The 25,072-nt window shown below is 41.3% G+C and overlaps 1 protein-coding gene across 3 annotated transcripts in view; it reads right to left on the minus strand.

Moving 5' to 3' along the window:
- Nucleotides 1–1,819: 1,819 nt before the first annotated feature.
- The window catches only part of golga2 (golgin A2), an 83,198-nt gene continuing 59,945 nt past the window's right edge, over nucleotides 1,820–25,072 (minus strand). For all 3 annotated transcript variants that reach the window (XM_087998286.1, XM_087998284.1, XM_087998283.1), the window contains 12 exons: nucleotides 22,902–23,038; nucleotides 21,650–21,868; nucleotides 19,163–19,276; nucleotides 17,631–17,852; nucleotides 17,006–17,105; nucleotides 16,456–16,550; nucleotides 14,414–14,528; nucleotides 14,058–14,122; nucleotides 12,230–12,332; nucleotides 10,353–10,459; nucleotides 8,321–8,480; nucleotides 1,820–6,554 (listed from right to left, as the gene is read on the minus strand). In XM_087998286.1, coding sequence (XP_087854412.1) covers nucleotides 6,301–6,554; nucleotides 8,321–8,480; nucleotides 10,353–10,459; nucleotides 12,230–12,332; nucleotides 14,058–14,122; nucleotides 14,414–14,528; nucleotides 16,456–16,550; nucleotides 17,006–17,105; nucleotides 17,631–17,852; nucleotides 19,163–19,276; nucleotides 21,650–21,868; nucleotides 22,902–23,038 — 1,691 coding nt within the window. In that variant the 3' untranslated portion in view covers nucleotides 1,820–6,300. The remainder of the gene's footprint in view (nucleotides 6,555–8,320; nucleotides 8,481–10,352; nucleotides 10,460–12,229; nucleotides 12,333–14,057; nucleotides 14,123–14,413; nucleotides 14,529–16,455; nucleotides 16,551–17,005; nucleotides 17,106–17,630; nucleotides 17,853–19,162; nucleotides 19,277–21,649; nucleotides 21,869–22,901; nucleotides 23,039–25,072) is intronic.

Raw genomic sequence — 25,072 nt, forward strand, 5'->3', positions numbered from 1 at the left:
CAACATTAATTGCCCATCCCTAACAGCTCAGAGGCCATTTAAGAGTCAACCACATTGCTGTGGGTCTGGAGTCACATGTAGGCCAGATTTCATTGCCTGAAGGCCATTATGAACCAACTTGAATTTTACAACTTGGTTATCGAGTCATACATCACAGAAACAGATCCTTCAGTCCAACCTGTCCATGCCGACCACATTTCCAAACTAAACTAGCCCTGCCTGTCTATGCTTGGCCCGTATCCCTTTAAACCTTGCCCTATTCAGGAACTTACCTTGATGCCTTTTAAACCTTGTAACTGAACCTGCATCCACCACTTTCTCTGGCAGTTCATTCCACACACGAACCACCAAAAAGTTCCCCCTCAAGTCCTTTTTAAATCTTTCTCCTTAAAAAATGTTCCCCTTTCTTTTGAACTTCCCCACCCTCGGGAAAAGACCTGCCATTCACCTCAAGATTTTATAAACCTCTATGATGACCCAACCTCCTACAATCCAGTGGAAAAAGTACCAGCCTATTTTCATATCCCAAATCCTCCATTCCCAGCAAAATCCTGGTAAATCTTTTCTGCACCCTCTCTAGCTTAATATCCTTCTTATAACAGTTTAACACACAGTGCTCCAGAAAAGGCCTCACCAATGTCCTGTACAACCTGACCATGACTGCCCAACTCCCTTAATCCAATTGAATTCATATCCCACTATCTGGCATGATGGGATTTGAATTCCTGAACATTAGCCAGTGTTTCTGGATTACTACACCAATCATTGTAGTCTATTGTGATTGGTGAATATAGAGTGCAATATCTAAACAAGGAAAGAATACTGCTATCAATTCATATCAACTGCATACAATGCTTCAAACAGGGCAATAATTCTTTGAAAAGACATCTTTAAAAGGTGCTGGCTTACTTGGCAAGGCCACGTTTAGTGCCCATCCACAATGGCGGTGGGTAGTTTCATGAATATTACCAGTCTATACTGTGGAGGGCCATCAATAGGATACTCCAGGATTGCAATCCAGTAGTGAATGATATATACTCACGGTGGTATGACACATAACGTGGAGGAACTTGGAGATGCTGATACACAGGTACACTTTTTCAATGCTGGTTGAACAAGGATCACACTAAACCTCCCCTATTCAGAAACCAGTTGAAAACCATAAAGCAGCTAACTGGTTTTTGTTGTCTTTTGCAGAATCGCAAAATTTATACTAAAAGCAGCAAGTTCAATGGACACCGTTTGAAATAAAAGACATTACTTTTTTCCATAACTATTGGTATCATTCTGTGGTATGCATATATTTTTAAGGTATCTTCCATGGGATGTGGGCACCACTGGTGAGGCCAGTATTTATTGCCCATCCCTAACTGCCCTGGGAGGTGGTAGTAGCGAGTTGCCTTGATCCAGTGCATTCCTGGGGTGCAGGAACATCCATGCTGCTGTTAGAGAGGGAGTCCCAGGATTCTCACCTCATAGCAATGAAGGAACAATATCAGGATGTAATCAAATCTTAATCAGTTTAGCCCTTTCCATCAACTGGAAGGTGCTCTTTACAAAGGAACCATTTTCTCCCACAGCTTTTTCTGAACCAAGCAATCTAGTTAATCATTGCTTTCAAATCAACTCTTACTAAAATTTTACCAAGTTCAGTTGGACTCCTTTCTCATTGCCCAAAGCTGAGTAGTCTACTCCATCTGTGCCAAGGGGTTACTTTTCAGGTGAGAACACCAACATTGCAAAAGATAAGCAGCAGTTAATTTCTAACACTTTCCAAGGTTTAAACCGAAGTACAAAATTAGGACAAGACTAAGATGAGTTCAATTTATTAAATCAGTTTATTTAACAAGAAAGGCTACCAGGATCACATCAGTATTATAATAGATTTATTTTTTCTGTGTTTCACATTGTTTAATAAAATGGATTCTTCACCCCCAAATAAATACCACAATATACTAAAATCATTGCCCCCGCTTCCTTTGAATTAAAGTTATGATATACACCATGAGGAACAGCTCAAAATGCTGCTAATCTCTTCCCTGTGATGAATTTACAAACTCTTACACAAGTATGCCATATACAGAATTGCTTGCACCTTGCATTGCAAGGCTATACATAGTTTTTTTGTCTTTATTTCTTTTTTCCTATTTACACAGTATGGCAACTCAGAACAGAACTGCATTCCAGAACACAATCACACAAAACACTAGGTTTCCTCTGTATGCATCATCCCACTCATTGGAGGTGAAAGAAAGCCTACGAACCCCAGTAAGGTGAAAGGGGACTTGCTTCCACCTCTATGGAGTAGCACAAAATTTGTAGAGTAAGACCACATCAGCTATTCTGACTGTTGTGTTCCATGAAAATTTTAAAAGATTGGGAAATCAAAACAAATCTGGCAAAATTCACAAAGTGTAGCATTTGGAATTGTGACCAAGGGAAAGCTTATTCAAACACCATTAAACCAGACATGTCAAGGGAGTGAATGAAATCTGTCGCACGGTCACATTTTTCAAACTGGGGAATGCACACTACTTGGGGATCAGCAAAACAGCCTGCAGAAATCATAACTTTTCAAATAAAGGCAGAGCTGTCAGATAATTTTCAGGTTGAACCCAAGTAACTCAGCAGCTCAACGCCTAATGAAATACTTCTGAAAATGTTGGAAGGAGAGAACGTCCAGGGTGGAGTCAAAGACAGAATACGTTAGGACTCGGAAACAAAGGATTTGATCACATGACTTGGTAATCTGTAGGCCTTTAATTCACAAAACAGAACAACAGTTGCACGGAAAATCGCAGGCTTATGTGAGAACTATAAAGTGGCAATAATGGGGAATTTAAATTACTGAAACATTGAATGAAATCAGCCACATATAGAAGTGACAGGATCTGGAATGTGCAAATCACCCTTAAACACTGAAGAGGATAATGACAAAATGTCAACAGCAGTCGATGAAAGGGTAAGGGATGGGATGAAAATAAATATGCAGGATTAATTGAAAAGGCTGGCTCTTGCCTAGAATGGATACGTTTTATGTCCAGAAGGCTTGTGCCCCAGATTGCAAAAGGGAAGCATATGGGGAAATAGTGAAAGGGATTGTCACTATCTCCACAATCCAGCAATACAGGAAACATTAAACTTGCTCAAAATGTGAGCTGCAAGAACAGTAGGAAAGCAAAGAAAGGGAATGAGATTATGCTGGCAAATAAAAGCAAGGAAAATTCCAAAAGTTAGTAACACGAAGAGAAAGAGGGAAACTAAGGAAACAGGTACTTGTTCAAGACCAAGGAAGTAACGTGTATGCTGAGGTGAGAGACGTGAACAAAGAATGCTTTGCTTTTGTTGTCACAAAGGGTTCACAGCAGACTTCAGAAATAAAGGAGGAGGAGGCTGAAGTAGTACTTGGGATAAACATTGAAAGAGAAGATTAAGGACATTTATCGTGCTGGAAAGTGAATAAATCACCTGCCCGATATAAGATAGATCTCAGATCACTGAGGGACATAATAGTGGAGGCTCTGACAATCCTTACTGGGTAAGGATGCAGAAAACGTGGGACATGGAGAATCTGCTCACAAACAAAGCCATTTGAATGTCAAAAGAACTGAAGGATGGAGCCAATCTTTGCAATCTTTACTTTTAAAATAATTTATTTACATCATTATATATTATACATATACACCACCTAATTCACAAGCCAGTTACAGTCCACATCCACAGGGTACATGAACATCCAGTTAGTGGCACCACTTATATACAATGATACACAATTCATGTACAATTAACAGATGCACCATGTTTTCTTGCAGATGGGAAGACTATGAGGTTTACCTGTATGTAGGTAGGTCAACAGGCACACTTTTACATTCTGATAACGTACAGGTCAACTTCACACCCTCTCAATCAGTCTACATTCAGGTAACCATGACAACTTCACATTCTGACCACGTACAGGTAAACATAACATTTTCACTTTGACCATGTACAGGTAAACATGACGCCTTTACAATCTGTCCACATGCAGGCGTAGCACGCCTTCACATTCTGACCATATACAGGTAAGCTCAATAGCTTCACAATCTGTCCAGTTACAAGCAAAGGTAACCATGGCACATCTTCACAACCTGACCATGCACCAGGTAACTATAGCATTTCTTCACAACCTGACCATGCACCAGGTAACCATGGCACATCTTCACAACCTGACCATGCACCAGGTAACTATGGCACATCTTCACAACCTGACCATGCACCAGGTAACTATGGCACATCCTCACAATCTGACCATACGCAGGTAAACTCAACACCTTTGCAACTTGTCCAGGTAAATTTGACACCTTCACATTACTTCCCCCCCACCATGTACAGGTAACCACAGCACACTTTAAATCTGACTACAAAGGTAACCATGGTCCATCTTCACATTCTGCCCATTTGTAGGTAAAGACATACCTTCACAATCTTCCCATGTCCAGAGAAACTGGCACATATTTATGAATGGGGCTGGAGATAATCAAATAGCCTGATTTTCCAAATTCCGATACAGGTAGTGACAGAAGATTGTCGAGTGGCAAATGTTAACACTCTTGATCAAGGAAGGGTACGAGGACACAGCTAGTAATGGCGTGATATGTTTCACTGATGGGTACGGTTTTTGAAACAATAACCACAGAAAAATGTAATAGGCACTTTGAGATGTTTAAATTAACAAAGGAGAGCAGTATAAGTCACAAAGTAGCTTAACCTCAATGAGAGTATTACGTCCGAATCTGGGCGGCATATTTTGGGAAGAATCTGAAGCTCTGAAAGAGGATGCATCAAGGATTAGAGAATGGATTTAATAATATTGATTCATTGGTTGAAGGACTTCACCTTATAAAACAGGAAGTTACCAGGGTGTGTTCAAAATTACAAAAAAGGTACAGAAGAGATTCTCAAAATCGCTTATAGATTTTTTTTGGTCTGAGGAAACATTGGATAGGTCGGGTTTCCTTTCTTTTGAACAAACGAAGATAGATTTAATTGAAGTGTCTAAAACAGAGGTGCCTAAACAGGGACAGTTTGTCTTTTCCCAATGCTTTAAAAAGAACGATAGGCAGGTATCATGGAATTAAACCTTTAAATCAATTGGTGGCAGGATTAGAGGGAAGTCAAGAAATTCTTTCACGTGTAGGCTGCAGGAATCCAGAAATAATTGCTTGAAGAGTGGTACAAACACAACTCATCACTGCATTTTAAGAAACTCAAGTATGCACTCAAGGTGCTATAACTTAAAAGGGCTATAGACCAAAAGGGAGCAACTACTTAAACTGATCGTACTGAATGGCCCCTCTGTGCTGTTAATATCAAATCACCATGTAATTCTATAGTTTTGGACTACAAAACCTCTCTCGCAATCTAAGACACCATTTGCATCGCATTGCAGTTTCTGGTACATTTACGAGTCTGCACCGCCTGAAAAGAAGAGTGAGGGGAAATGGCAGGACAGCTTCCTTGAAGGGATCAACTCTTGCTGGGGTAATGTTTCAACAGGTACTGACAGCCCTCACAATCTTCCCAGATTGTCTTATTCTTCACATAAAAGCCCAGGAGAACAACAACAAAAGTCAACAGGACCTCAGGGCCAAGCCAGTTCCTTCGGTTTACATGGTTGAACATTATATGCATGGCTCTGCCTTTAAACGCTAGGCTATTTTCAGAGTTCTGTAATTGCATTTCAAAACTCAAAGGCTTTTTTTAAAAACAGCTTAAATAAACATTTTTGTTTTTTTAACACATGATATATAAAATGTGGGAAGAGTTTCTACAAGTATAAATTATTTTCACAATTCATTTTGGAGCAGAAATGTACTAAGTTGCCATACAGCTTTAAAGCAAGTGAGTAATCTACAAAAGCAGTCAAGTCAAATGGTTACTGATTGGGACAATCCTATCATTGTCATTTGAAAATAATAACCCATATCTTTGGGAAGGGAAAGGAGATGAATTTACCAGAGTAGGATTTTAAAAATCCATAATATAAATGATTATGTTTGTAAACTGTTTCAAAGCAGCTGTTAAAGGAACTATTTAGAATTATGGTAATCGTATTGATGAGGCATCATTAGAGGTCATGCTAGATTAACACTGGTATTTGGTACAACCATGGCTTCTCTAGTCTTAAGAGTCCCTTGTGGTGTACCAATGTTGCACATCGACTCACTTAACTGCTGAAAGCTGTAACTAAGTAACTTTTTACAACACTCTCCCATCCCCCAAAGAAATATCGCATTCCCTGTGCTTGACTGGATTAGATCTCTAGACAACCTCAATCTTCATTACCCTATTTTCAGCCAGTCTGTAGAAGAGTGGAACACAGTTGATAAAGGTCAGGGTCGAGCTTGGTAGAGCCTGTGGGTTTTGGATTTCTTCGGTAAGTTCTATGATCTTTTTTGTAGTGTAGTCCTCAGAGGGTAAGCCTGCTTTTGCGACAAAGCCTCTGCCGGAAGAGCGGGAATCGGGTGAAGAGCTTGCAGACTCAGCGTCATCCACCAAAGGGATATCTTCAAGATCTGGGGAGGAGGAAGAACGTAAAAACATCACTGTTGAGTTTCTCAGGCCGCGGATGAAGTGCTCTGGGCTCAGCGTGAAGCTCAAACTCAGTTTGAGGAACAATGGTTTGACATAACCCATTTCTCAGTTTGAGAAAATCCATCATTTTGCCACTCAAAGTGCTACATTCTGTAGAGAAAAAATACATTTCTTTATTCTAGAGACTTCTAATAGACCAAAACAGTGTATGCGAATGAGTTTAGATTGCGTCAACATTCCCCCCCTCCTCACTATTGAGTCAAGACTGTGCGGCTTAAAGCTGTGTTTTTTTGCATTTTACCCCAAGTCATCCCTAGCCAAGAGCTCGGGCAGCCCCTAGTGGCTGGAAAAATAAAACTGTAACTGACCAAGGAACAGGTTAGCTACGTGCCTTCTCTCTCCCTCTAAACTAGAGCCAATTCAGAACATGCAAACTGGGGACATCACATTTTTTGCTTCTCACCACATTAAAGGGCAATGAGGTGGGCCAAACCTATCTTCTAGATTCCATGAGCAAACTGGGGTTTCATGCCTCAGGCAGCATTTATTTCACACCTTGAGCGGTCCTCAAGGAGCTAACGATGAGCTGCCTTGTTCGAGTGTACATTGTTAAAGTGGAATTACCATTGGAAAGGATTTATTGGCTGGATGTTTTCACAGTGATCAGCCCAGTGTTTGGGGCAAATAAGCATCACTGAACCTGTGAAGGCAGCAGTGATGATTCTGCTAGAAGCAGAAATACACATTCATTCTCCCAGACAAAACCGACAGTGGCACAGAGTGATTCAGGAAACCCAAAGTAGTGGAGCCAAACGTTGCAGGGAAACTCCAAAACCTCACTATAAAATACTTATTTTTAAGGTCTTAATGCTTTTTTTTTAAAAAAGTAAAACACCTGGCAATTTTCCTGCTCCAATATTGTAAATGCTCTTCCTAAGACTTACTGCAATAGACCTTGCCATGTATTTGGTGCAGGTGCCGATACCTCCAGGTATTTGCCCTTCCAGATCTCGACATACCTCCAGCCGTAGAACGCTTTATGATGTCTCTGCGCTCCCCCAACTCCAGTCTCACCTCAAGTGCAGAGCCTGTTTTACCTGCTTTCCCAATAGTGGCTGCCTTGAAATGCTGCATCTGGAGCTCTGCAATTCATGTTAACTTCTTCATCTCTCTCCCTCTGCTCCTTTAATTAGATCTCAAGTTGATTTAATGTCGGAGCAGGTTTTGGCCAAGCGCACTACCACCTCAGGTGGCTTCGTGTGAAATGCAATGAAGCACTGAGAACATTTTATGTTAAAGGAACAATATGAATGAGCAATATGAATAGCTGGCTGTCCCCCAACTCCTTTCATCAGCTTGCCCAAGTCATGTGTGTTCAGTTGCCTTTGTTTCAATGTGGGCTAATTGAGGGCATCAGTACACCAGGAAATTTCCAATAGATCCAGGGAGAACAGTGTGGGATTTTCAACCTGCTACAGGTAGAGGAGCAGCTCAAACTAAAAAAGCATTCCACAGGCTATCAGCTCAGATCAAGCACATTATTGCTGGGGCATAGCTTGAATCCACTGACACCAGCCACGTGGTTGCTACCAAAAAAAGCTAAGCTGATAAATATACAGTAAAAGAAAGCCCTGGTGCATCATTGGTCAAACAGTGTACCTTGGGTGATGAAAACAAATGTGAGAAGAGGAGGAGGAGGAGGAGGAGCGACCTTGCTGCAGGGAACCTTTGTTGAAGTGATACTAACCTTCAATGCTCGAAACCAGATCTTCTTCCAGTACATCTTGTCGCATTTCAGGTGTTAATGGGATCTTCGACTGTTTGATGAAACGAACATATCTATCATACCACTTCTTTCTCTCAGCTGCCAATTCCAACGAAAGCTCCTGCAATTCTCCTAACTTTTTCTGCAAAGGTAATAACGGATCAACTTTAAAACATTATAAACTACTAGACACTCTTTTCTGTTTGCTTTTTGAAAATTCGGACGACAATAAATGCAGTGTCGGAAGGAAAACCACTCTAAGTGCTTTCTCCACGGACTGAAGGGTTTGTTTTCTTTATAAATGTAACTATTCTCAATCTAACAGATACAATACCAACTCATTCTGAATTTGCTACAGAGTTAAAACTCAGTACTCAATGTTAATGCTGGTTTCTACAATTTGGGCTACCTTAACTATCACTTGGGCTAGCTGTGAAAGTTCTGCACAGAAAACTATGGCACCTGAACTTTCTCGCACTCTTTCGAGTTGTCCTGCACCACACCTGAATTGCAACAGCAACTTTGCAATTTTTGAGTCTTCCTGGAAGCCACTGTCAATAAACAAAATGGGCAGAACACCAGAAAAGCTGCCCGAAATACTTTCAAACCGTTTTATAAAGTACAAAAGGCCATGATCCAATTACAGAGGAACCTCGATTGTCCAAACAACACGGGCAGGGAGTATTTTGTTCAGATAATCGAATGCTCGGATAACAAAGTTTAGCCAAGCATCAGGACCTTGAGATCTTGTCTGGATAATCGAGGTTCGGATAATCGAGGTTCCCCTGTACATTGTGGTTCTGGTCATTCGTGCCTGTACATTTCTTAAATAATGAGCCTGGAGATCCAACTTTCTCCCTCACTGCTCTGGCTCAGTTGATTTTAAAGCCATTACTGAAACAATCCACTAAATGCTCGAGGGTTCAAGTTATGTGGTGCACAAATAACTGGAGCGATCTTAAACCAGTGACTCTCGACACATTCAGCCTCAAGTCTCAGCTACGAGCGACAGCAACTAGAGGCATTGACAGCTCTCAGCAGCAGCTCTGCGTGTACCTAACCCACTGAATCAGAGCATAAACCCTGTCGCCAGCTGATCAGCCTGTATCACAGCTGGTGAACCATTTAATGCTGGGGGGGGAATAGCATGTAGGAAATCATTTTTCGACTCAATCTAAAAGCTGTTTAAACTTCCATGATACGGGTGCAGTGAGGAAGAGTTTTTTCCCCCACAGTGAGTAATGTGTGTATGGAATGCAATGTCTGGAAATGTGGAGGAGCTACGTTCAATTCAGACATTCAAAAGAGCACTGGATGATTATTTGAATAAAAATAAGAAGCAAGGGTATGGAGTAAAAGCGGGAGATTGGCATTAATAATGCTCTTTTAAATGAGTCTGTACATCCACAACAGGCTGAATTGCCTCTTTATGCACCATAACACTGCTGTGATTCTGTGAACATACAGCTGGCCAAACATGTAGCAATCAAACAGATGGCACCTTGAGCAATATTGATTTGTCAAAACTGACCATGGGGAGTACAGCAACAGGTCAAATACATCAACTTGGAACTACCCTGTTTTGAGTCAGGTATCAATATAAAAGACACCATCTCAGTTATAGAGGACAATTGGAGGGGAGCTGAATTAATGTGACCTCATTGCTGAAACAACTTTCCACAACCATCAGACGTCCACTGATACTAATTCAGAATCTTCACAAAATTGGGCTTAGCAATTCCTTCTGTTTATGATACTAGAGCATATTGCTGGAAAACCTCAGCAGGTGAAGTGGTTCAGGGCTAAAGCAGTTCTCAACCAAGCCTGCTGGATCCCGAAACATTAATTGCTACACTTTTGAGTTTTCTTTTGAGCAATTTTTGCTTTCCAGCATCCACAGCTGTTTGGCTTTCTGGTCTAGCGATCATGCTGTCCCCACAACAGATTCTGAAGCAGCATGGAGGGGTTTTACAACATTGCAGCAGGTTTTCAGCACTGAAGGCACCAAACTCACCCTTAACTTCTCCTTATCCTGAGCCAGCTTGCAGATATACTCCTCTTTCGCCATGTGCCTGTGTTTGAGGATCGCTCTCTGCTTTTGATAAAGTGCAATGTATTCACCTAGAGGGCAAAAAGGAAAATGAGAAACAGAAATAATAGTGTTTACAGGAAAGAGTCCTAGAGTCATAGAGATGTACAGCACGGACACAGACCCTTCGGTCTAATTCGTCCATGCTGACCAGAGATCCCAACCCAAACTAGTCCCAATTGCCAGCACTTTCCCTGTATCCTTCCAATTCTGTTACAACTGCAATCCTTTACGGAGTAGAACTTAGATTGTTTGATGAAACAAACACATCTAATCGGACCACTTCCTTTCTCAGCTGCAAAAAAAGGGGGGATGGAAAGTACGATAAGTAGAAAATATCTGAAGGACTGTGAGGGGTAAATGAATCAAAATGGATTGCTCTTCGAGGGCTGACACAGGAATAAAAGACTCAATGCTTTTTCTGTACTATACCTTTTTAATGATGTCAAAATGACAGCTGTATTATATGAACTAAAAATCTAAGCCACAGAATGTTTTAAAAGGTCAGTGAACTCTAACAGGGCTGCAGTTAAGTTCCAGGAGTTGTATTGGATTCACAACATTAACTCTATTTCTCTCTCCACAGATGCTGCCCAATCTGCTGAATTTCTTCCGCACCGTGAATTTTGGTTTCAGCACCTTCATCACCACCTTGGCCCATAGCCCAGTGATTTGCCACATGTTAAATGTTGTAGCTAATCACTTGCAAAATCACCTCTCTACAAGAGGAAAGGAAGAGACACTAACCATTCTTCGTAAATTCAACAGGTTTGCTATTTTATAACTTCCAATCTATTTCTAATTCTGTTCTGTGCAACCTGTTACCAGCATTCAATTAGTACTGGGCTGAAAAGGAACCAGAGCACTGAAAACCAGAAAGCCACTGTTTTGTGCTAAATATTGGAGTTTTCATCTACTTGATGCATTTTGGCAAAAGGAACTCGATGCTTCTCCAATGACTTAAAGCATTTGCATTCATATGTAAACTTTAGGGATTACGTGTGGCAGACTTTACAATGCAAACTTAGAAACACATTAAAGAGTAAACCCCTCAATGATAGAGTCAGTCAGTCTTTTTTTAATTCACGGGAGGAGGGTAGCACTGACTGGGCCAACATCCCTAATTGCCCAGGGGGCATTGAGAGCCATAGAGATGTACAGCATGGAAACAGACCCTTCGGTCCAACCAGTCCACGCCGACCAGATATCCCAACCTAATCTCGTCCCACATCCCTCCAAACCCTTCCGATTCATATACCCATCCAAATGCCTCTTAAATGTTGCAATTGTACCAGCCTCCACCATATCCTCTGGTAGCTCAGTCAACCACATTACTGTGGGTCTGGAGTCACATGCTGGCCAGACCAGGTAAAGTGAACCAGATGGGTTTTTCCAACAATCAATGGATTCACGGTCGTCATTGGATTCGTAATTCCAGAATTTTTATGAGATTTGAACCTGGTTCCTCAGAACATTACCTCCATCTAGCGATAATACCACTAGGCCATCGCCTCCTCTCGCTGGATGTAGCAGTGCGAGAGGGACGCAGAGAAAAGTCATCTAGAATTTCAATTCAGTTGCTACAGAGCAATTGCTGTTTTAGAAAAGAGAAGGTGCAGGCAATGGTCGGGGATCAAAAATGAATAAAGACATTCTTTTCCTTAAAACTGATAAACAAAAGTTGAAAAAGTGAACAGAATTACTCAAACGTTTAGAGCTTTAAGAGCAATCTCAGTGGTTGGGGTTAGAAAATGTAACTTGTTGTCGTCAGGAATACAATTCTTTCTAATAAGATCACATACCTATTGTATCTGTCTCTCCAGATAGCTGTGTACAGTAATGCTCCAGTTGCTCCAATTTCTTCTTAAGATCAACCTTCTCCTCTAAGAGGTTTGCTAATTGAACCTTTGTGACAGAAAATGAAGTGGCGTTAAATGTTGTGGTGTGACAAAACCAAAGTGACCAAAAGACCATTACCCGGTTGTTATTTCTTTTGATAGTTTCAAAATCCATTATCTGTCACTGTCCAAATCCTGCCATGGTTCTGTTCCAACTCTACAAACCAAGACCTAGAATAGTCAAAGGTCTTCTGGCTCCAGCCACTGCACGTGGTTGGTTTCTTTCATTCCTCCATTGACAGCTAAACCTTCAGCGCTTTAAACACTAAGCTCCCTCTCTAAAGCTCACTGCCTCTTTACTTCTCCCCTCCTGCACTAAATCCAGTGCGGAGTACTATGGAGGAAGCAGGAATGCCAGGATACACTAGCTGGGACTTATACCCAACTTCTGTGCTGTAAACTCTCTGCAAGTTATTTCTTTAAGCAGATATCTTTCACCAAGTTTTAGGTCACCGGCCTATTATATATCCACACGGCTCATTGTCGCGTTTTGTCTGATAATACTTCTGTGAGATGCCTTGACACGTTCACAACCTCGGTGTCACATTTGATCCTGAGGTAGCTTCTTATCTCAAATTCAGACTCACCTCTAACACCACTTGACTTCATCCCAATCTCAACTCTTCTATTACTGAAACTCTTGTGTCCCTTCATTACCTCCAAATTGGACTGAACTGCACCCTGGCTGGTCTCCCATATCCTACCCAATCTCCCATATCCTACCAAGCATAAATTGGAAGTTACTCAAACGCTGTTGTCAGTGTCTGATCCTACAGTGAATGCTATTCCCTCATCATCTTTGTTCTCAACGTTTGAGTCATGCAAGGTCTTAACTGTAAAACTCTCAGGCTGATTAAAAATACTTAAAGTACATTTTATGACATCAAAATTTTCTGATCCCTTTACACTTCAAAAAGGTATTTGATTAGCTGTTTTCGTTGTTATAGGAAATAAATAAGCTAATGAGTGCACAGATTCCACTTTATTATATCTACGACCACAATGTCTTTGTGATGTTAAGGGGTGAGTACTGACCAGAGTGCCAGAGGAAAAAAACTTGTCTATTACTCAAATATTTAATAAATAGGGTAAATTCACCAGTCCTACCCTCTCAAGTGGGAGTAAAACTCGAATGATATGCTCACGAGAGACAGAGGTTTACAACACTTGTCGTGCTGTTTCCACCTTGTATTACTTTCAAACAGGAATGAATTCATTATAATAGGATTATAGAAATGTTTTTGCAATTAGCCAAAGCAAAACATGAACAAGCGACCAAAGGTGACCATTTAATGCAGGACCGACAAGCTTCCAGCAGAATAAACTACCAGGTTCCATCTGTGTAATGCAGCAGCCTTGGGACCCTGCCTTAGCTGGACTGGAGATTTTGTCACACTGCTGGAGGCCATGTGAAAGCATCAACATGGGAGCTTTTAAATGTGATTTGGAACATGAAATGAAAATAAGTTATTCCAGAGAATTGCAATGATTCCTTTACCACCTAATACAATTCCAACTACTTTGTCAGTGTTACAGCTGATAAACTCTCTGAATTATGCCTGTACTGCAGATGCTAGATGGATTAGGGAGGATACTGCCTGGCCCCTTCATTACAACGTAGTCTTTAAAAATGCACAAATATAATACACTACATAGTTGAAGGTAAACATTCCTTTTAGAGTAAGCCTGTAAAAGGTTGGCCCAAAGGAAAATAAAATCTGCATTTACGAACCTGCAGTTTGTCCGTCGTAGTTTTTAAAGCTTCGTACAGATTTGTTGGTACTGTGTCTGCATCGCCTGAGAAGACGAAAATAAGGTCAGGAAAATCTTAGAAGGTAGCACTATTTGACTGCTAACTCCAAAACAATAAAGTTACATGAAAACTAAATATCAGAAGATGAGCATGATCATTTTATGCAGGAGTAACAAATGATTAATTACAGCAAACCAGAATCTGACTAGTGAATAATTGTATTCCAGAGGGGAAAGGATGAGGAGAAGGATGCCAGGGAATTGAAATGTTGATGACAGAATTCTGAGTGAAAATACAGGACTGAATGTTCCATAGGATGCTACGAATTTAGGTACCTCCCAATTCTTCTTGTTTGTCCTGCAGAGCTGACATTTCAGATAGTAGCAGCTCATGTTGCTGATATGCTTCCAAGCTTTGCAGTGTTAGCTGATCTTGATTTGGTGTTAAATTCTGTTAATAAACCAGAACAAAGAAAGGAAGAAACTTTCAGACAAAGGACATACAGGGCACTGCATCGATGATGACAAACATCTAATCAGTCAGTATCAGACAGTTCTTTTTAAACTATATACAAAATCAAAAGGATGTAGAACTCATTTTAATTACTGGCACAACACAAAATAGTAAAGGAATGTAAGATGGTATTTCACAGTCACTGGACACATCACTTTATCCAGATGGTTACTGCCCATATGACAGTTTAAGAGAATATTCGCTATTCAGGATGGTGTTTTGATCCATTTTTCCGGGTTAGAGCATCAACAGGAGCTACTTTGGGGTCAAAGAATACAGTAACTCCCCAATCTCAAACTATCCATCCTGAACTCACGAGGAATGACTGGTCATAGCTTTAGGATAAGAGTCACTGAATCAAATCGGAAATGAGGAGAAATTACTTTGCTTAAAGGCTGATGATTCTGTGGATTCACTACCCAGAATGAAGTGGATGTTGGGAGTAAATTTGAAGAGACAGACAGATCTTTAATGAGGTAATGGATAGCAGACAGGAAAGTGGTGTTAAGACAGAAGTGACATCAGCCACGATCGTATTAAATGGTGAAGCTGACTCAAGGGGCTGAATTGTCTACTCCTGCTCAGAGTTCTCATGTCCTTTTGTTGCAATGAGAATTCAAGCAGTATAACTGAAGAGTGTGAAGTTCAAATGCCCCAAAAGGATTCCATTTCCATTTTGCATTGGCCCATAGCTACTTAGACCGTCTGCTAATACTGAAAACTGAGGCTTCTAAACTGATCACTGACAAATTTCAATTCACTTTAATTTGCTTAAATTTTATGTCCACCCACTGATCAAAACAACTTTGTTGCTAGACTACTCCAATTACTTCACTTATTTGGGTTATTTTGAACCAAAAAGAGGCCTGCAGTAAATTGCAGGGTTGTAAATTCAAATCATTCTGAGCGCCCTGGGCGGGGGCTCAAGAATTGTTAACTTAAATTCTACCCGTGAATGTGCAAATCGCAACTTCACGGCTTGCTAGTGATGCCACTCAAACAATAAAATAGATAGCTTTAACTGTTACAGGTCATTAAAACTAAGCAGTAAGCTGTGATATAGACAGCTGCTGTTCCATTGCTTTCTGGTAATGCAGCACTGCAACACCACATTTCTGCATGGTCACTGCACCACCTAATGGTAGTGATGATTAATGCAACCAATTTACCTAGTTGAAAATTTGTGCCTCAGTAGAGAATCTAGACATGGTACAAACTAGAGTCTTTTAAATATTTTAACAATTCCCCTAGATCTAATAATGCAGCCTTCTGTTGAAAAAAAAAGTTACTATACAAATATTTTCTTTTTAAGTGCTCATCCACTTGTTGTGCATTTCCCTGTTCCATTCAATTAGTCAAGTCCTGTCACTAAAAGGCTCGGGAGATTTTATCGGGTTGCTCAGAGATAACTTATTCAGTGAAATCGTTTGGAACTCCTTCAGTATTAAGTCTCTTGAATCTTTGCTGGTCTGAGCTCACGTCCCACAACCTCAGCCAATGGACAGCAGGAGGCATTTTTTAAAAATCCCATGAGATAACTTACCTACCTGCGCCCCCCCCCCCCTCCTCAAAAAACATTTCTCCCCATTCAGTGTGGCTGATGACAACAGGAGAAAGTGAGGACTGCAGATGGTGGAGATCAGAATCGAAAAGTGTGGCGCTGGAAAAGCATAGCAGGTCAACATCCTGCTCTTTGGGGACTGCCTGACTTACTGTGCCTTTCTGGTACCACACTTCTCAACTCTGACAACACAACAGCATAGGAGAGAAACTGAACCAGCAACTTTTATTCCAAGTTATCTCCAGCTGATGCTCAAAGCGGATATCTCAAGATGCTCTTGAATTACCCCAAAGACATGCTCACCAGTTCCTCTTGACTTTCCAGATCTATTGGCGTTGTAACATGATGGGTCTCCTGATTTCCATGTATGGGAACAAGCTGACCTTCCAACTCATCATCTGCTGGCACAAGGTTTAATATTAGTCATCCTCATCAGGAACCTATCACAGCCCAGGAATTACAAAACCACCTAAACAACAAATCCATAACAGTAGCCACTCCTTATATTTGAAAAATTGCTTTTAAAATTTAAAGGAACAACGCATGATCAAAATAATTTAATGTGAAATAAAATCATGGAATAATAAATCAAAAATGATTTTTTGTTTCTTTCCTTGTACTGAGCGGCAGAGAACAGGTCATGTTCTGGTCTGGAAATGTGAGGTTTGAGCACAAAACAAATACACGCTATTGGCCCCATTATCCTATGGAATTGAACTGCAGGGTGCAACTTGACTGGAGTCGCCAAGCCTTGGGTGAATGTACCTCTTAGAATTACAAAAGGATCTGGGGACCAAGTTCATGAGACAGCAACTAAAAGGAGACTGAAAAATGGAAGCTCAGGTTCCCGCACCTTCTCCAAGCTGCGAACTGATCTTGCTCAGATCTGCGGACAGTCTGCTGATCATAGACTTCAAACTTTTGTTTTCATCATTCAACCGCTCCAGCTGCTCCTGTGGACAGACACATCTTGTCATCAAGAGTTAACAGCAGATACCAGTCTGAGTCTCCTATCTGCTTTCTATCTACAAATTTACAAGTATAAAATGGCAGAGATGTGCGATCAATTCCATTCTTCAATGAGTCAATGTCATTCATCGAATGTGGCAATGTTTTGTTTAAAATCGGTTGCATCAATTATGAAATGGAGCTTGGAAGACACGAGAGGCTAAGTGGACTATTCCTTGCTGCCTTGGCATATTCTTGACTATTTCCCTTTTCTTGCTTTTAAATCTCAAGCATTTGCTCATTTTACCATGATTTATTCTTTTTCGGTTTCCTGATAAAATGCCATTAAGTACTGAATGCAGCAGAATTGGTATTACAGGATCAATACAGCTAAATTGCAAGACTAAATCATGCTCTCAATGTTATGTACATGCAGGTGAGGCTTCCTGCCAGCAGTTACACATTCAGATAATTACATCTGCATTAAGATTCACCTAAGACCCCGAGACTCGCTAAGTATTTAGCCTCACCTTTGTCACCAGGTGATCCTGTGGTTCCAAATCATTTCGCACTCCGTCCTGTACCTCCTCGTGCTGCAACCTGTTTACGAATTGCGCCTGTTGTATCTGTTTGTGAAACTCCTCTCGCTCAGCCACCAGCTGCTGGTAACCCGCGATGTACTGCTGTAGGTGAGTACAGACCTCATTCCTCTCTCCCTGTAGGGCCTGAGCTTCCTGTGACTTTATCTCAAGCTGCAAACACACAAGTGGCATTAGGACCATCTGAAGAAACAATAAAACTGCTGTGTTTTAACAGTTTGTGTACCACTTTGCATGTTTCCAACAGATGAAAACAATGACTTCATCTCGATTACCCCTCCCAGCTAGAACTTTATATTTGGAGTCAGTTGAACAGAAACCAATCCTTTGGTCCAACTTGCCCATGCCAACCAGATATCCTACATTAATCTAGTTCCATTTGCCAGCACTTGGCCCATATCCCTCTAAACCTTTCCGATTCACATAACCAACCAGGTGCCTTTTAAATGTTGTAATTGTAGCAGCCTCCACCACTTCCTCTGGCAGCTCATTTCATACACTCATCACCCTCTGCCTGAAAAAGTTGCCCCTTAGGTCTCTTTTATATCTTTGTCCTCTCACCCTAAACCTATGCCCACTAGTTTTGGGCTCCCCCCACCCCATCCCTGGGAAAAGACCTTGGCTATTCACACTGTCCATGTCCCTCCTGATTTTATAAATCTCTACGAACAGCCTCCAACAATCTAGGGAAAACAGCCCAGCCTATTCAGCCTCTCCCTTTCGCTCTAACCCTCCACACCTGGCAACATCCTTCTAAATCATTTCTGAACCTTTTCAAGTTTTACAACATCTTTCCAATAGCAGGGAGACCAGAGTTGCGTACGGGGTATTCCAAAAGAGATCTAACCAATGACCTGTACAATTGCTACATACATCTCCTCTCCTAAAATCAATGCGCTGACAAAGGCAAGCGTACTAAACGTCTTCTTCACTACCCTGTCTACCTGTAACTCCACTTAAACGAACTACAAACCTGTACCCCAAGGTCTCTTGGCTTGGCAACACTCACCAGGACCCAACCATTTCTTTGTTAACAATACAGAAACGTTACTATTAAACTTGCGCCTCGGGAGATAATCACAATTTCTTATAACGGACTATTTCCCATCCCCCGCCCTGATCTGCTGGACTCAAAACCTCAGTCACATCGACTTGAGAAATAATTTGTTCTGTTGCATTATGCATGCTGGACTACTATAGCAGGAAATGTACAAGTTTCCACAAAGGGCGTGCTTCAGTTCCACCCAAAGGCAAGATGTAAATGCAAACTAAGCATACCCAAACACATACAAATACACGTGAGTAAAACCTGTATTGAAGCAGACTGTGATGTTAATGTAAGCTACCTGTAAAGCAGAGCTTTGGTATGATAACATTTCAAAAGAAACAGCAATTGGTTCAGGATGCACAGAAAAAAAAAAGTGTAAAATATTTTACACTTGCCCATTAAGAGGAATTTATACCTTTTCTTTCAAATCCGCCACGTCCTCATGCATTCGTCCTACTTTCTTAGCCAACTCCTTCTTTACATACTGTTCCGACTGCAATGCATTGGTGAGTTCCATGTTCTCGTTGGTCTGTGGAAAATTAATGCAGATTGCACACACGTTTAAAAAACAGCAAAATGCTTTTCCCCACCCCCCACCGGAACAATTTGTTGTAATCTCCACACCACATGGCAGAAGTATTGTGCAACTTTGTTTCATGATTTGTTAAAATGGTCAAATCATTGTGCCAAACAAAGGTTCAAAAAACTTAACATTTTGATTTAAAAGTGTCACTTAGAAGTACAAAACTTGAATATTGCTGAAAAGCAAAAAACATACTGAATACAACAATTTACACCACTGCAGAAAAAAGATACTGATTGGCAATTCAAATCCAATTGGCCAAGGCAATTTAGGAGGGAAATGGTGAGTAGTATCATGTCACTGGACTAGCAGGTTCAAATCCACGCTGCAGTACTTGGCAGAGTTTAAATTCAACTATAAAAAGGTCTCAACTATAGTTACCATGGTAACCATTTTCAATTAACATAAACACCCATCGGGTTCAATGAAGTCTTTTAGGGAAGGAAATCCTCTGTCCTTTCCTGGTCTGTCCTACAGGTGACTCCAGACCCACAGCAATGTGGATCGGGAGTCTTGACCGCCTGTGACATGGTCTGGCAAGCCAACTAGGAATGGGTGACAAATGCTGACCCTGACAGTGATGCACAGATCCCACAAAAGAATAAATAAATAATAGATGGAGGGGCGACAGCAATGGAAGCTAGGCAACAGTGCAGGCACAACTAGAGGCTAAAATATTTAAAATTGTTCATGGTCATGATTGCTCAGGTTGGAAGCCAGTTTGAAAATAGTGAAATCCAGTCTCAAGGGGAAGGTGAAGAGGAATAGGTATTGACGGAATGCGAGAAAGTAGGAGCAGAGGCAGAAGAACATGCTGCTGTTAACAGAGCTCTGGATTAAACAGTTTCAAAGCTTCTAATAGTCTGGGCAGAGAACACAGCTGATTCTGAGCCAGAAACACAAGTTCAGCAGCAGACAAGGAGGTAGCCTTTAGTTTTGCTGAGGATGTTTCGTGAAAGTTTTTAAACTAACTCTAATGTCAGATATCTAATTGAGGTGCGCAGCAATAAAACTGGAATTGATGGAGAAATCATGACAAGGTACTAAGTACCATACTATCAACATGTAAGGAATCAGATCTCTCACATTTTCAAAACTCACACCAAGGGATTGCAAGTGGATGGTTAAGTTGTGACTGGGGCAGATTCTTCAGGCAGGCCAGAGGGAACCATGCAGACAGGAAAAAGGATAAAAGGAGACATGGAGGTGCAGATGAATCCTTAACTGTAGAAAAAGTGGGAAGTCCACAGGGACCCAGATGCCCTCGTTCATGAGTCACTGACAGTTGTCACAGACTTAACAAACGATTATGATGATAAATGGTATGTTGGCCTTAATCGCAACAGGATTTCAGTGTAGGAGTAAAGAGGCCTTGCCTTAATGGTATAGAATCATAGTGAGACTACATCTGGAATACTGTGTGCAATTATGGTTCCTCAAGGAAGGATATACTTACCATTGAGGAAATGCAGCACAGGTTCACCAAATTAATTCAGGTTTGTCGGACTGTCCTATCAAGGAGTTGGACCTGCATTCGAGAGCTTAAAATAATGTGGGTGATCCCACTGACACTTCAAAAACTCTTCAAAGAGGTAGTTAGGTGCATGCAGAGAGGTTTGTCCTTTGCTGGAGTTGGGGGGGGGGGGGGGGGGAAAGAGAGGAGAGAGAGAGAAGATGGGGGGAGAATCTAGAGTCAGGTGACAGAGCAGAATAAGAGGTAAGGCATTTAGGATTGAGGGGAAAAAGTATGTCTTTGCTTAGACAGTAATGAATCTGTGCAATTCTCGACAGGAGGAAGCTGTGGAAGCTAACTCATGATGTTCAAGATGAAGTCAGATAGATTTCTTGATAGGAGTGAGATATGGGGATACTGCATGAAGATGGCATCGAGACAGATGAATGAGAAGAGTAGGCTTTAGGGGCTGGATGGCCTTCTCCTGCTCATTTAATCAACTCTCTGCCTGTTTCCCTACCTATCCTGGTTTCTCATTGCCCTTAAGATGTATTGATTTAAATCTTAATAAACTCACAACTAGCACAGATATTAAATTAACCATTCTCTAAATATTCAGATTAACTATGTCACCCTTTTTGAAGCTAGGCATTACATACCCACTGAATTCACAAGTTGAAAACACTACGCTGATTAAAAACAAAGTCTAAATACAATCAATCAAAACGCAAGATGGAACTTCAGCATTTTGAAAACAAGGGCATTTTAAGAGGATTCAGTTTGTCAACATCAGCAAGAATAGACGTAACAGCACATTTATGGCAAAAACAGTGTGTTTTGGGAAGAGGTGATAGTAACATACGCACAAGTTTAACAAATGCATTTTGAAGCTCTGCCAGCTGTTCCTTCAGCTCACGGTTCTGAGTCAGAGCCCTGCTTATTGTAGCCTTGTCACTCTGCATGTTTTCCAGTAGTTGCTTTCGATCTACAGAATTGTCATTGTAACGTTCCACTGTCCTCTCCAGTTCCTGCAGTCTCTCTTCCAACTCCAGGTTCAAATGACTCAGCTGCTCATTGTCATGAACCTGAAGAGTGATCATAAATGATTAAACATGAACCTTCTTGAAAAAGTCCGATATGGCTAGACAGAGATCACATTTGTCCCATGGTACTGTAAAAGGCCCATGCCATTCGGTCAACACCATTTGGAGATGTAACCATCGCAAAGCAAAATATTGAGGATATTGTAAACCTGAAAAAATAAATACAAAATGATAGAAATACTCAGCAGGTCTGGCAGCATTTGTGAAAAGAAAAACAAAATGAACATGTGGGAGGCACAGCATGACTTTTCATCACTACCTGAAACATTAATTGCCTCTAGAGCTGCTGCAAGACCTGTTGCATATCTCCAACATTGTATGTTTCACGCAGATTTCTCTCATCCAGGCATTTTGAGAGAGAATATCAAAGCTGGGGTTCAAATCCACACTTTGCCATTTGGTAGCACCATGTAGCCTTGCATTAATCACACAGGAATTTATTTTTAATTTTTCATTCTCTCCCCTCTGGTTATTGACTACTCACTGGAGCTGGCTGCTCTCTTGGACATTGTTCTTATGCAAGCTTGGAGATCCATTGTCAACGTGCTGTGTAACTATGGAGCACATCACAGGGCTGAGCTGAATCCTAACATGCTCAACATCCAAGCCCGTGCCCTTAACAGCAAGTTACAGAATGGGAATCCTGGCTAAGATGTTACCATTCTTAAATTGAGACAATGGGGCTGATTGGGGCACCCCAGCTCAGCACCAATCTGGGCAAATCTAACTTTGGCTTTGCAAGTTTCTAGGGGTCCATGTCCCCCTCCCCCCATCTGCGTGCCTTAAGCCTTTCAGGGAAGTGAAAGGATTTTGACCCTGCTCCAGGACTCACTTTGTCCACTACCATTTTTTGTTTCAGAGAACATTTTTGCCCAGAGTCCCAAGAGGATAGGAATATGAACAGTAGCTGCTGTAAATACTCAATACAGTTTGGTGCAGTTACAACTCCTAAGACTTTGGCCTGCTGAGAAAGCCATTTCTTGTGCACCTGAAATGAAAATGAAGCCCTGCTTACCTGTGCCTGGTACTGAGAATACAATTTCTCCTTCTCCTGTTGCAGGGATTGAATGCTCTCCTTTAGTAACCGCTCTTGCTCAGTGGGGCCTTCGGGCTCGGGAGTGGTGCGGATTTCACTGACCTCACTCTGTTGTGCTGTACAACACAGGGTATTACAAACTCAGTCTTCAGAATATATAATCACCACCCATACATTTAATTAAATTGATTTGACCTTTCTTTTAATGTAAAGTTCCCCTTGAGTTACAAAATATTATATTTCTTTAAAAGCAGACATCCTTACAAATCTATATATCAGAAATCCATTCCTCCAGTAAATCAACATCAGCTTTTAGGAATATCCAACGAAACCCACTTACACAGATTTTACAAAATATTAAGTGACTTCCCTTGTAAAACCATTTTGGATTTTATTTCCACAACTATTTCCAAAGGAAGAGCAGAGAGTGTTCCAACAGTCCTGTGCAATTCAAAATGCATTTCTAAGCTTTCCCTTGTTTATTGAATGCCTTAAGTTCATGGAAAAAAGTGAGGACTGCAGATGCTGGAGATCAGAGCTGAAAATGTGTTGTTGGAAAAGCGCAGCAGGTCAGGCAGCATCCAAGGAGCTGGAGAATCGACATTTCGGGCATGAGCCCTTCTTCAGGCTCATGCCCGAAACGTCGATTCTCCTGCTCCTTGGATGCTGCCTGACCTGCTGCGCTTTTCCAGCAACACATTTTCAGCTCTGCCTTAAGTTCATGGCCTCTATATGACTAAGAAAAAAAGAGCGGAATTAAGCTACTTAGTCAATGAGTCTGCTCCACCATTCAATCATGGCTGATAAGTTTCTCAATCCCATTCTCCTACATTTTCTCCGTACCCTTGATCTCCTTATTAATCATGAACATCTCTCTCTCTCTCTCTGGTCTTAAATACACACAAAGACTTGGCCTCTTCAGCCTCCTCCAACAATAAGTTCCACAGGTTCTCCACCCTTTGGCTGAAGAGGCTCCTCCACATCTCAGATCTAAAGGGTTGTCCCTTCACTCTGAGGCTGTCCCCTCAGGTCCTACTCTCTTCTCTGACAAAAATATCATCTCCACATTCACCATCCAGGGTTTTCAGTATTGTGTAAATTTCAAAGAGATCACACTTCATCCTTCTTAACTCCATACAGTACTGACCCAGAGTCTTCAACCGCTCCTCATACGACAAATTCTTCATCTCTGGTAAATTCTTGTAAAGCTCCTCTGAACCCCCTCCAACCCCAGCACATCCTCCTTTCTTAGATACGGGGCCCAAAACTGCGCACAATAATTCAATCACAGTCGGACCAGAGCCTGGGAGAACCTCAGCAGTACATCTGCGTTTGTATTCTAGCCCTCTTGAAACGAATGCTAATATTGCACTTTCCTTCCGAAATGCCAAATTAATCTACACGTTAACCTTGAGAGAGTCCTGGACTATAATTCCCAAGTCCCTTTGCACTTCAGATTTCCAAAACAATTCCCCATTTAGAAAATGGTCTATGCCTCGACTCCTCTACCAAAGTTCCTACAAAATCTCTCACTTCCCCATATTGTATTCCATCTTCCACTAGTCACTGGCCGCCATTCTGAAAACCCCTTTATCTCTGTCAATATCGCTTGCTCCAAACACCCCTGCTCTTATCTTACACAGCAAACTCCTTGTCAAAAGCCTTCTGGAAATCCAAGTAGATCATATCCACTGACTCTGTGTCTAACTTGTTCATTACCTACTCAAAGAATTCTAACAGATTTGTCAGGCATGACTGCTCCTTGACAAAGCTGTGCTGACTCAGCCCTATTTTACCAAGCACTCTGCAATCTCATCCTTAATAACAGACTCTAAAATCTTACCAATGACCAAAGTCAGGTTATTTAGCCTATAATTTCCTGCCTTCTGCATCCCTCCCTTCTGGTGTTACATGCCCTCCCTGATTCAAGTGATTACTGAAAGATCACCAATGTCTCGACAATCTCCTTCACTAACTCCTTCAGAACTCAGGGGTGTAGTCCATCTGGTCCGGGTGATTTATACACCTTCAGACATGCCAGTTTCCCCGAGTAGCTTCTCCTTAATGATGGCCAATAAGCTCACCTCTGCTCCTGACTCTAACCTCTGGTATGCTGCTGGCATTGCCCACCATGAAGACTGATGTAAAGT

The sequence above is a fragment of the Chiloscyllium plagiosum genome, unplaced genomic scaffold, assembly GCF_037043375.1.
Source record: "Chiloscyllium plagiosum isolate Xiang-an unplaced genomic scaffold, Cpla_swu_hap1 HiC_scaffold_21, whole genome shotgun sequence".
In the NCBI taxonomy this organism is placed as follows: domain Eukaryota; kingdom Metazoa; phylum Chordata; class Chondrichthyes; order Orectolobiformes; family Hemiscylliidae; genus Chiloscyllium; species Chiloscyllium plagiosum.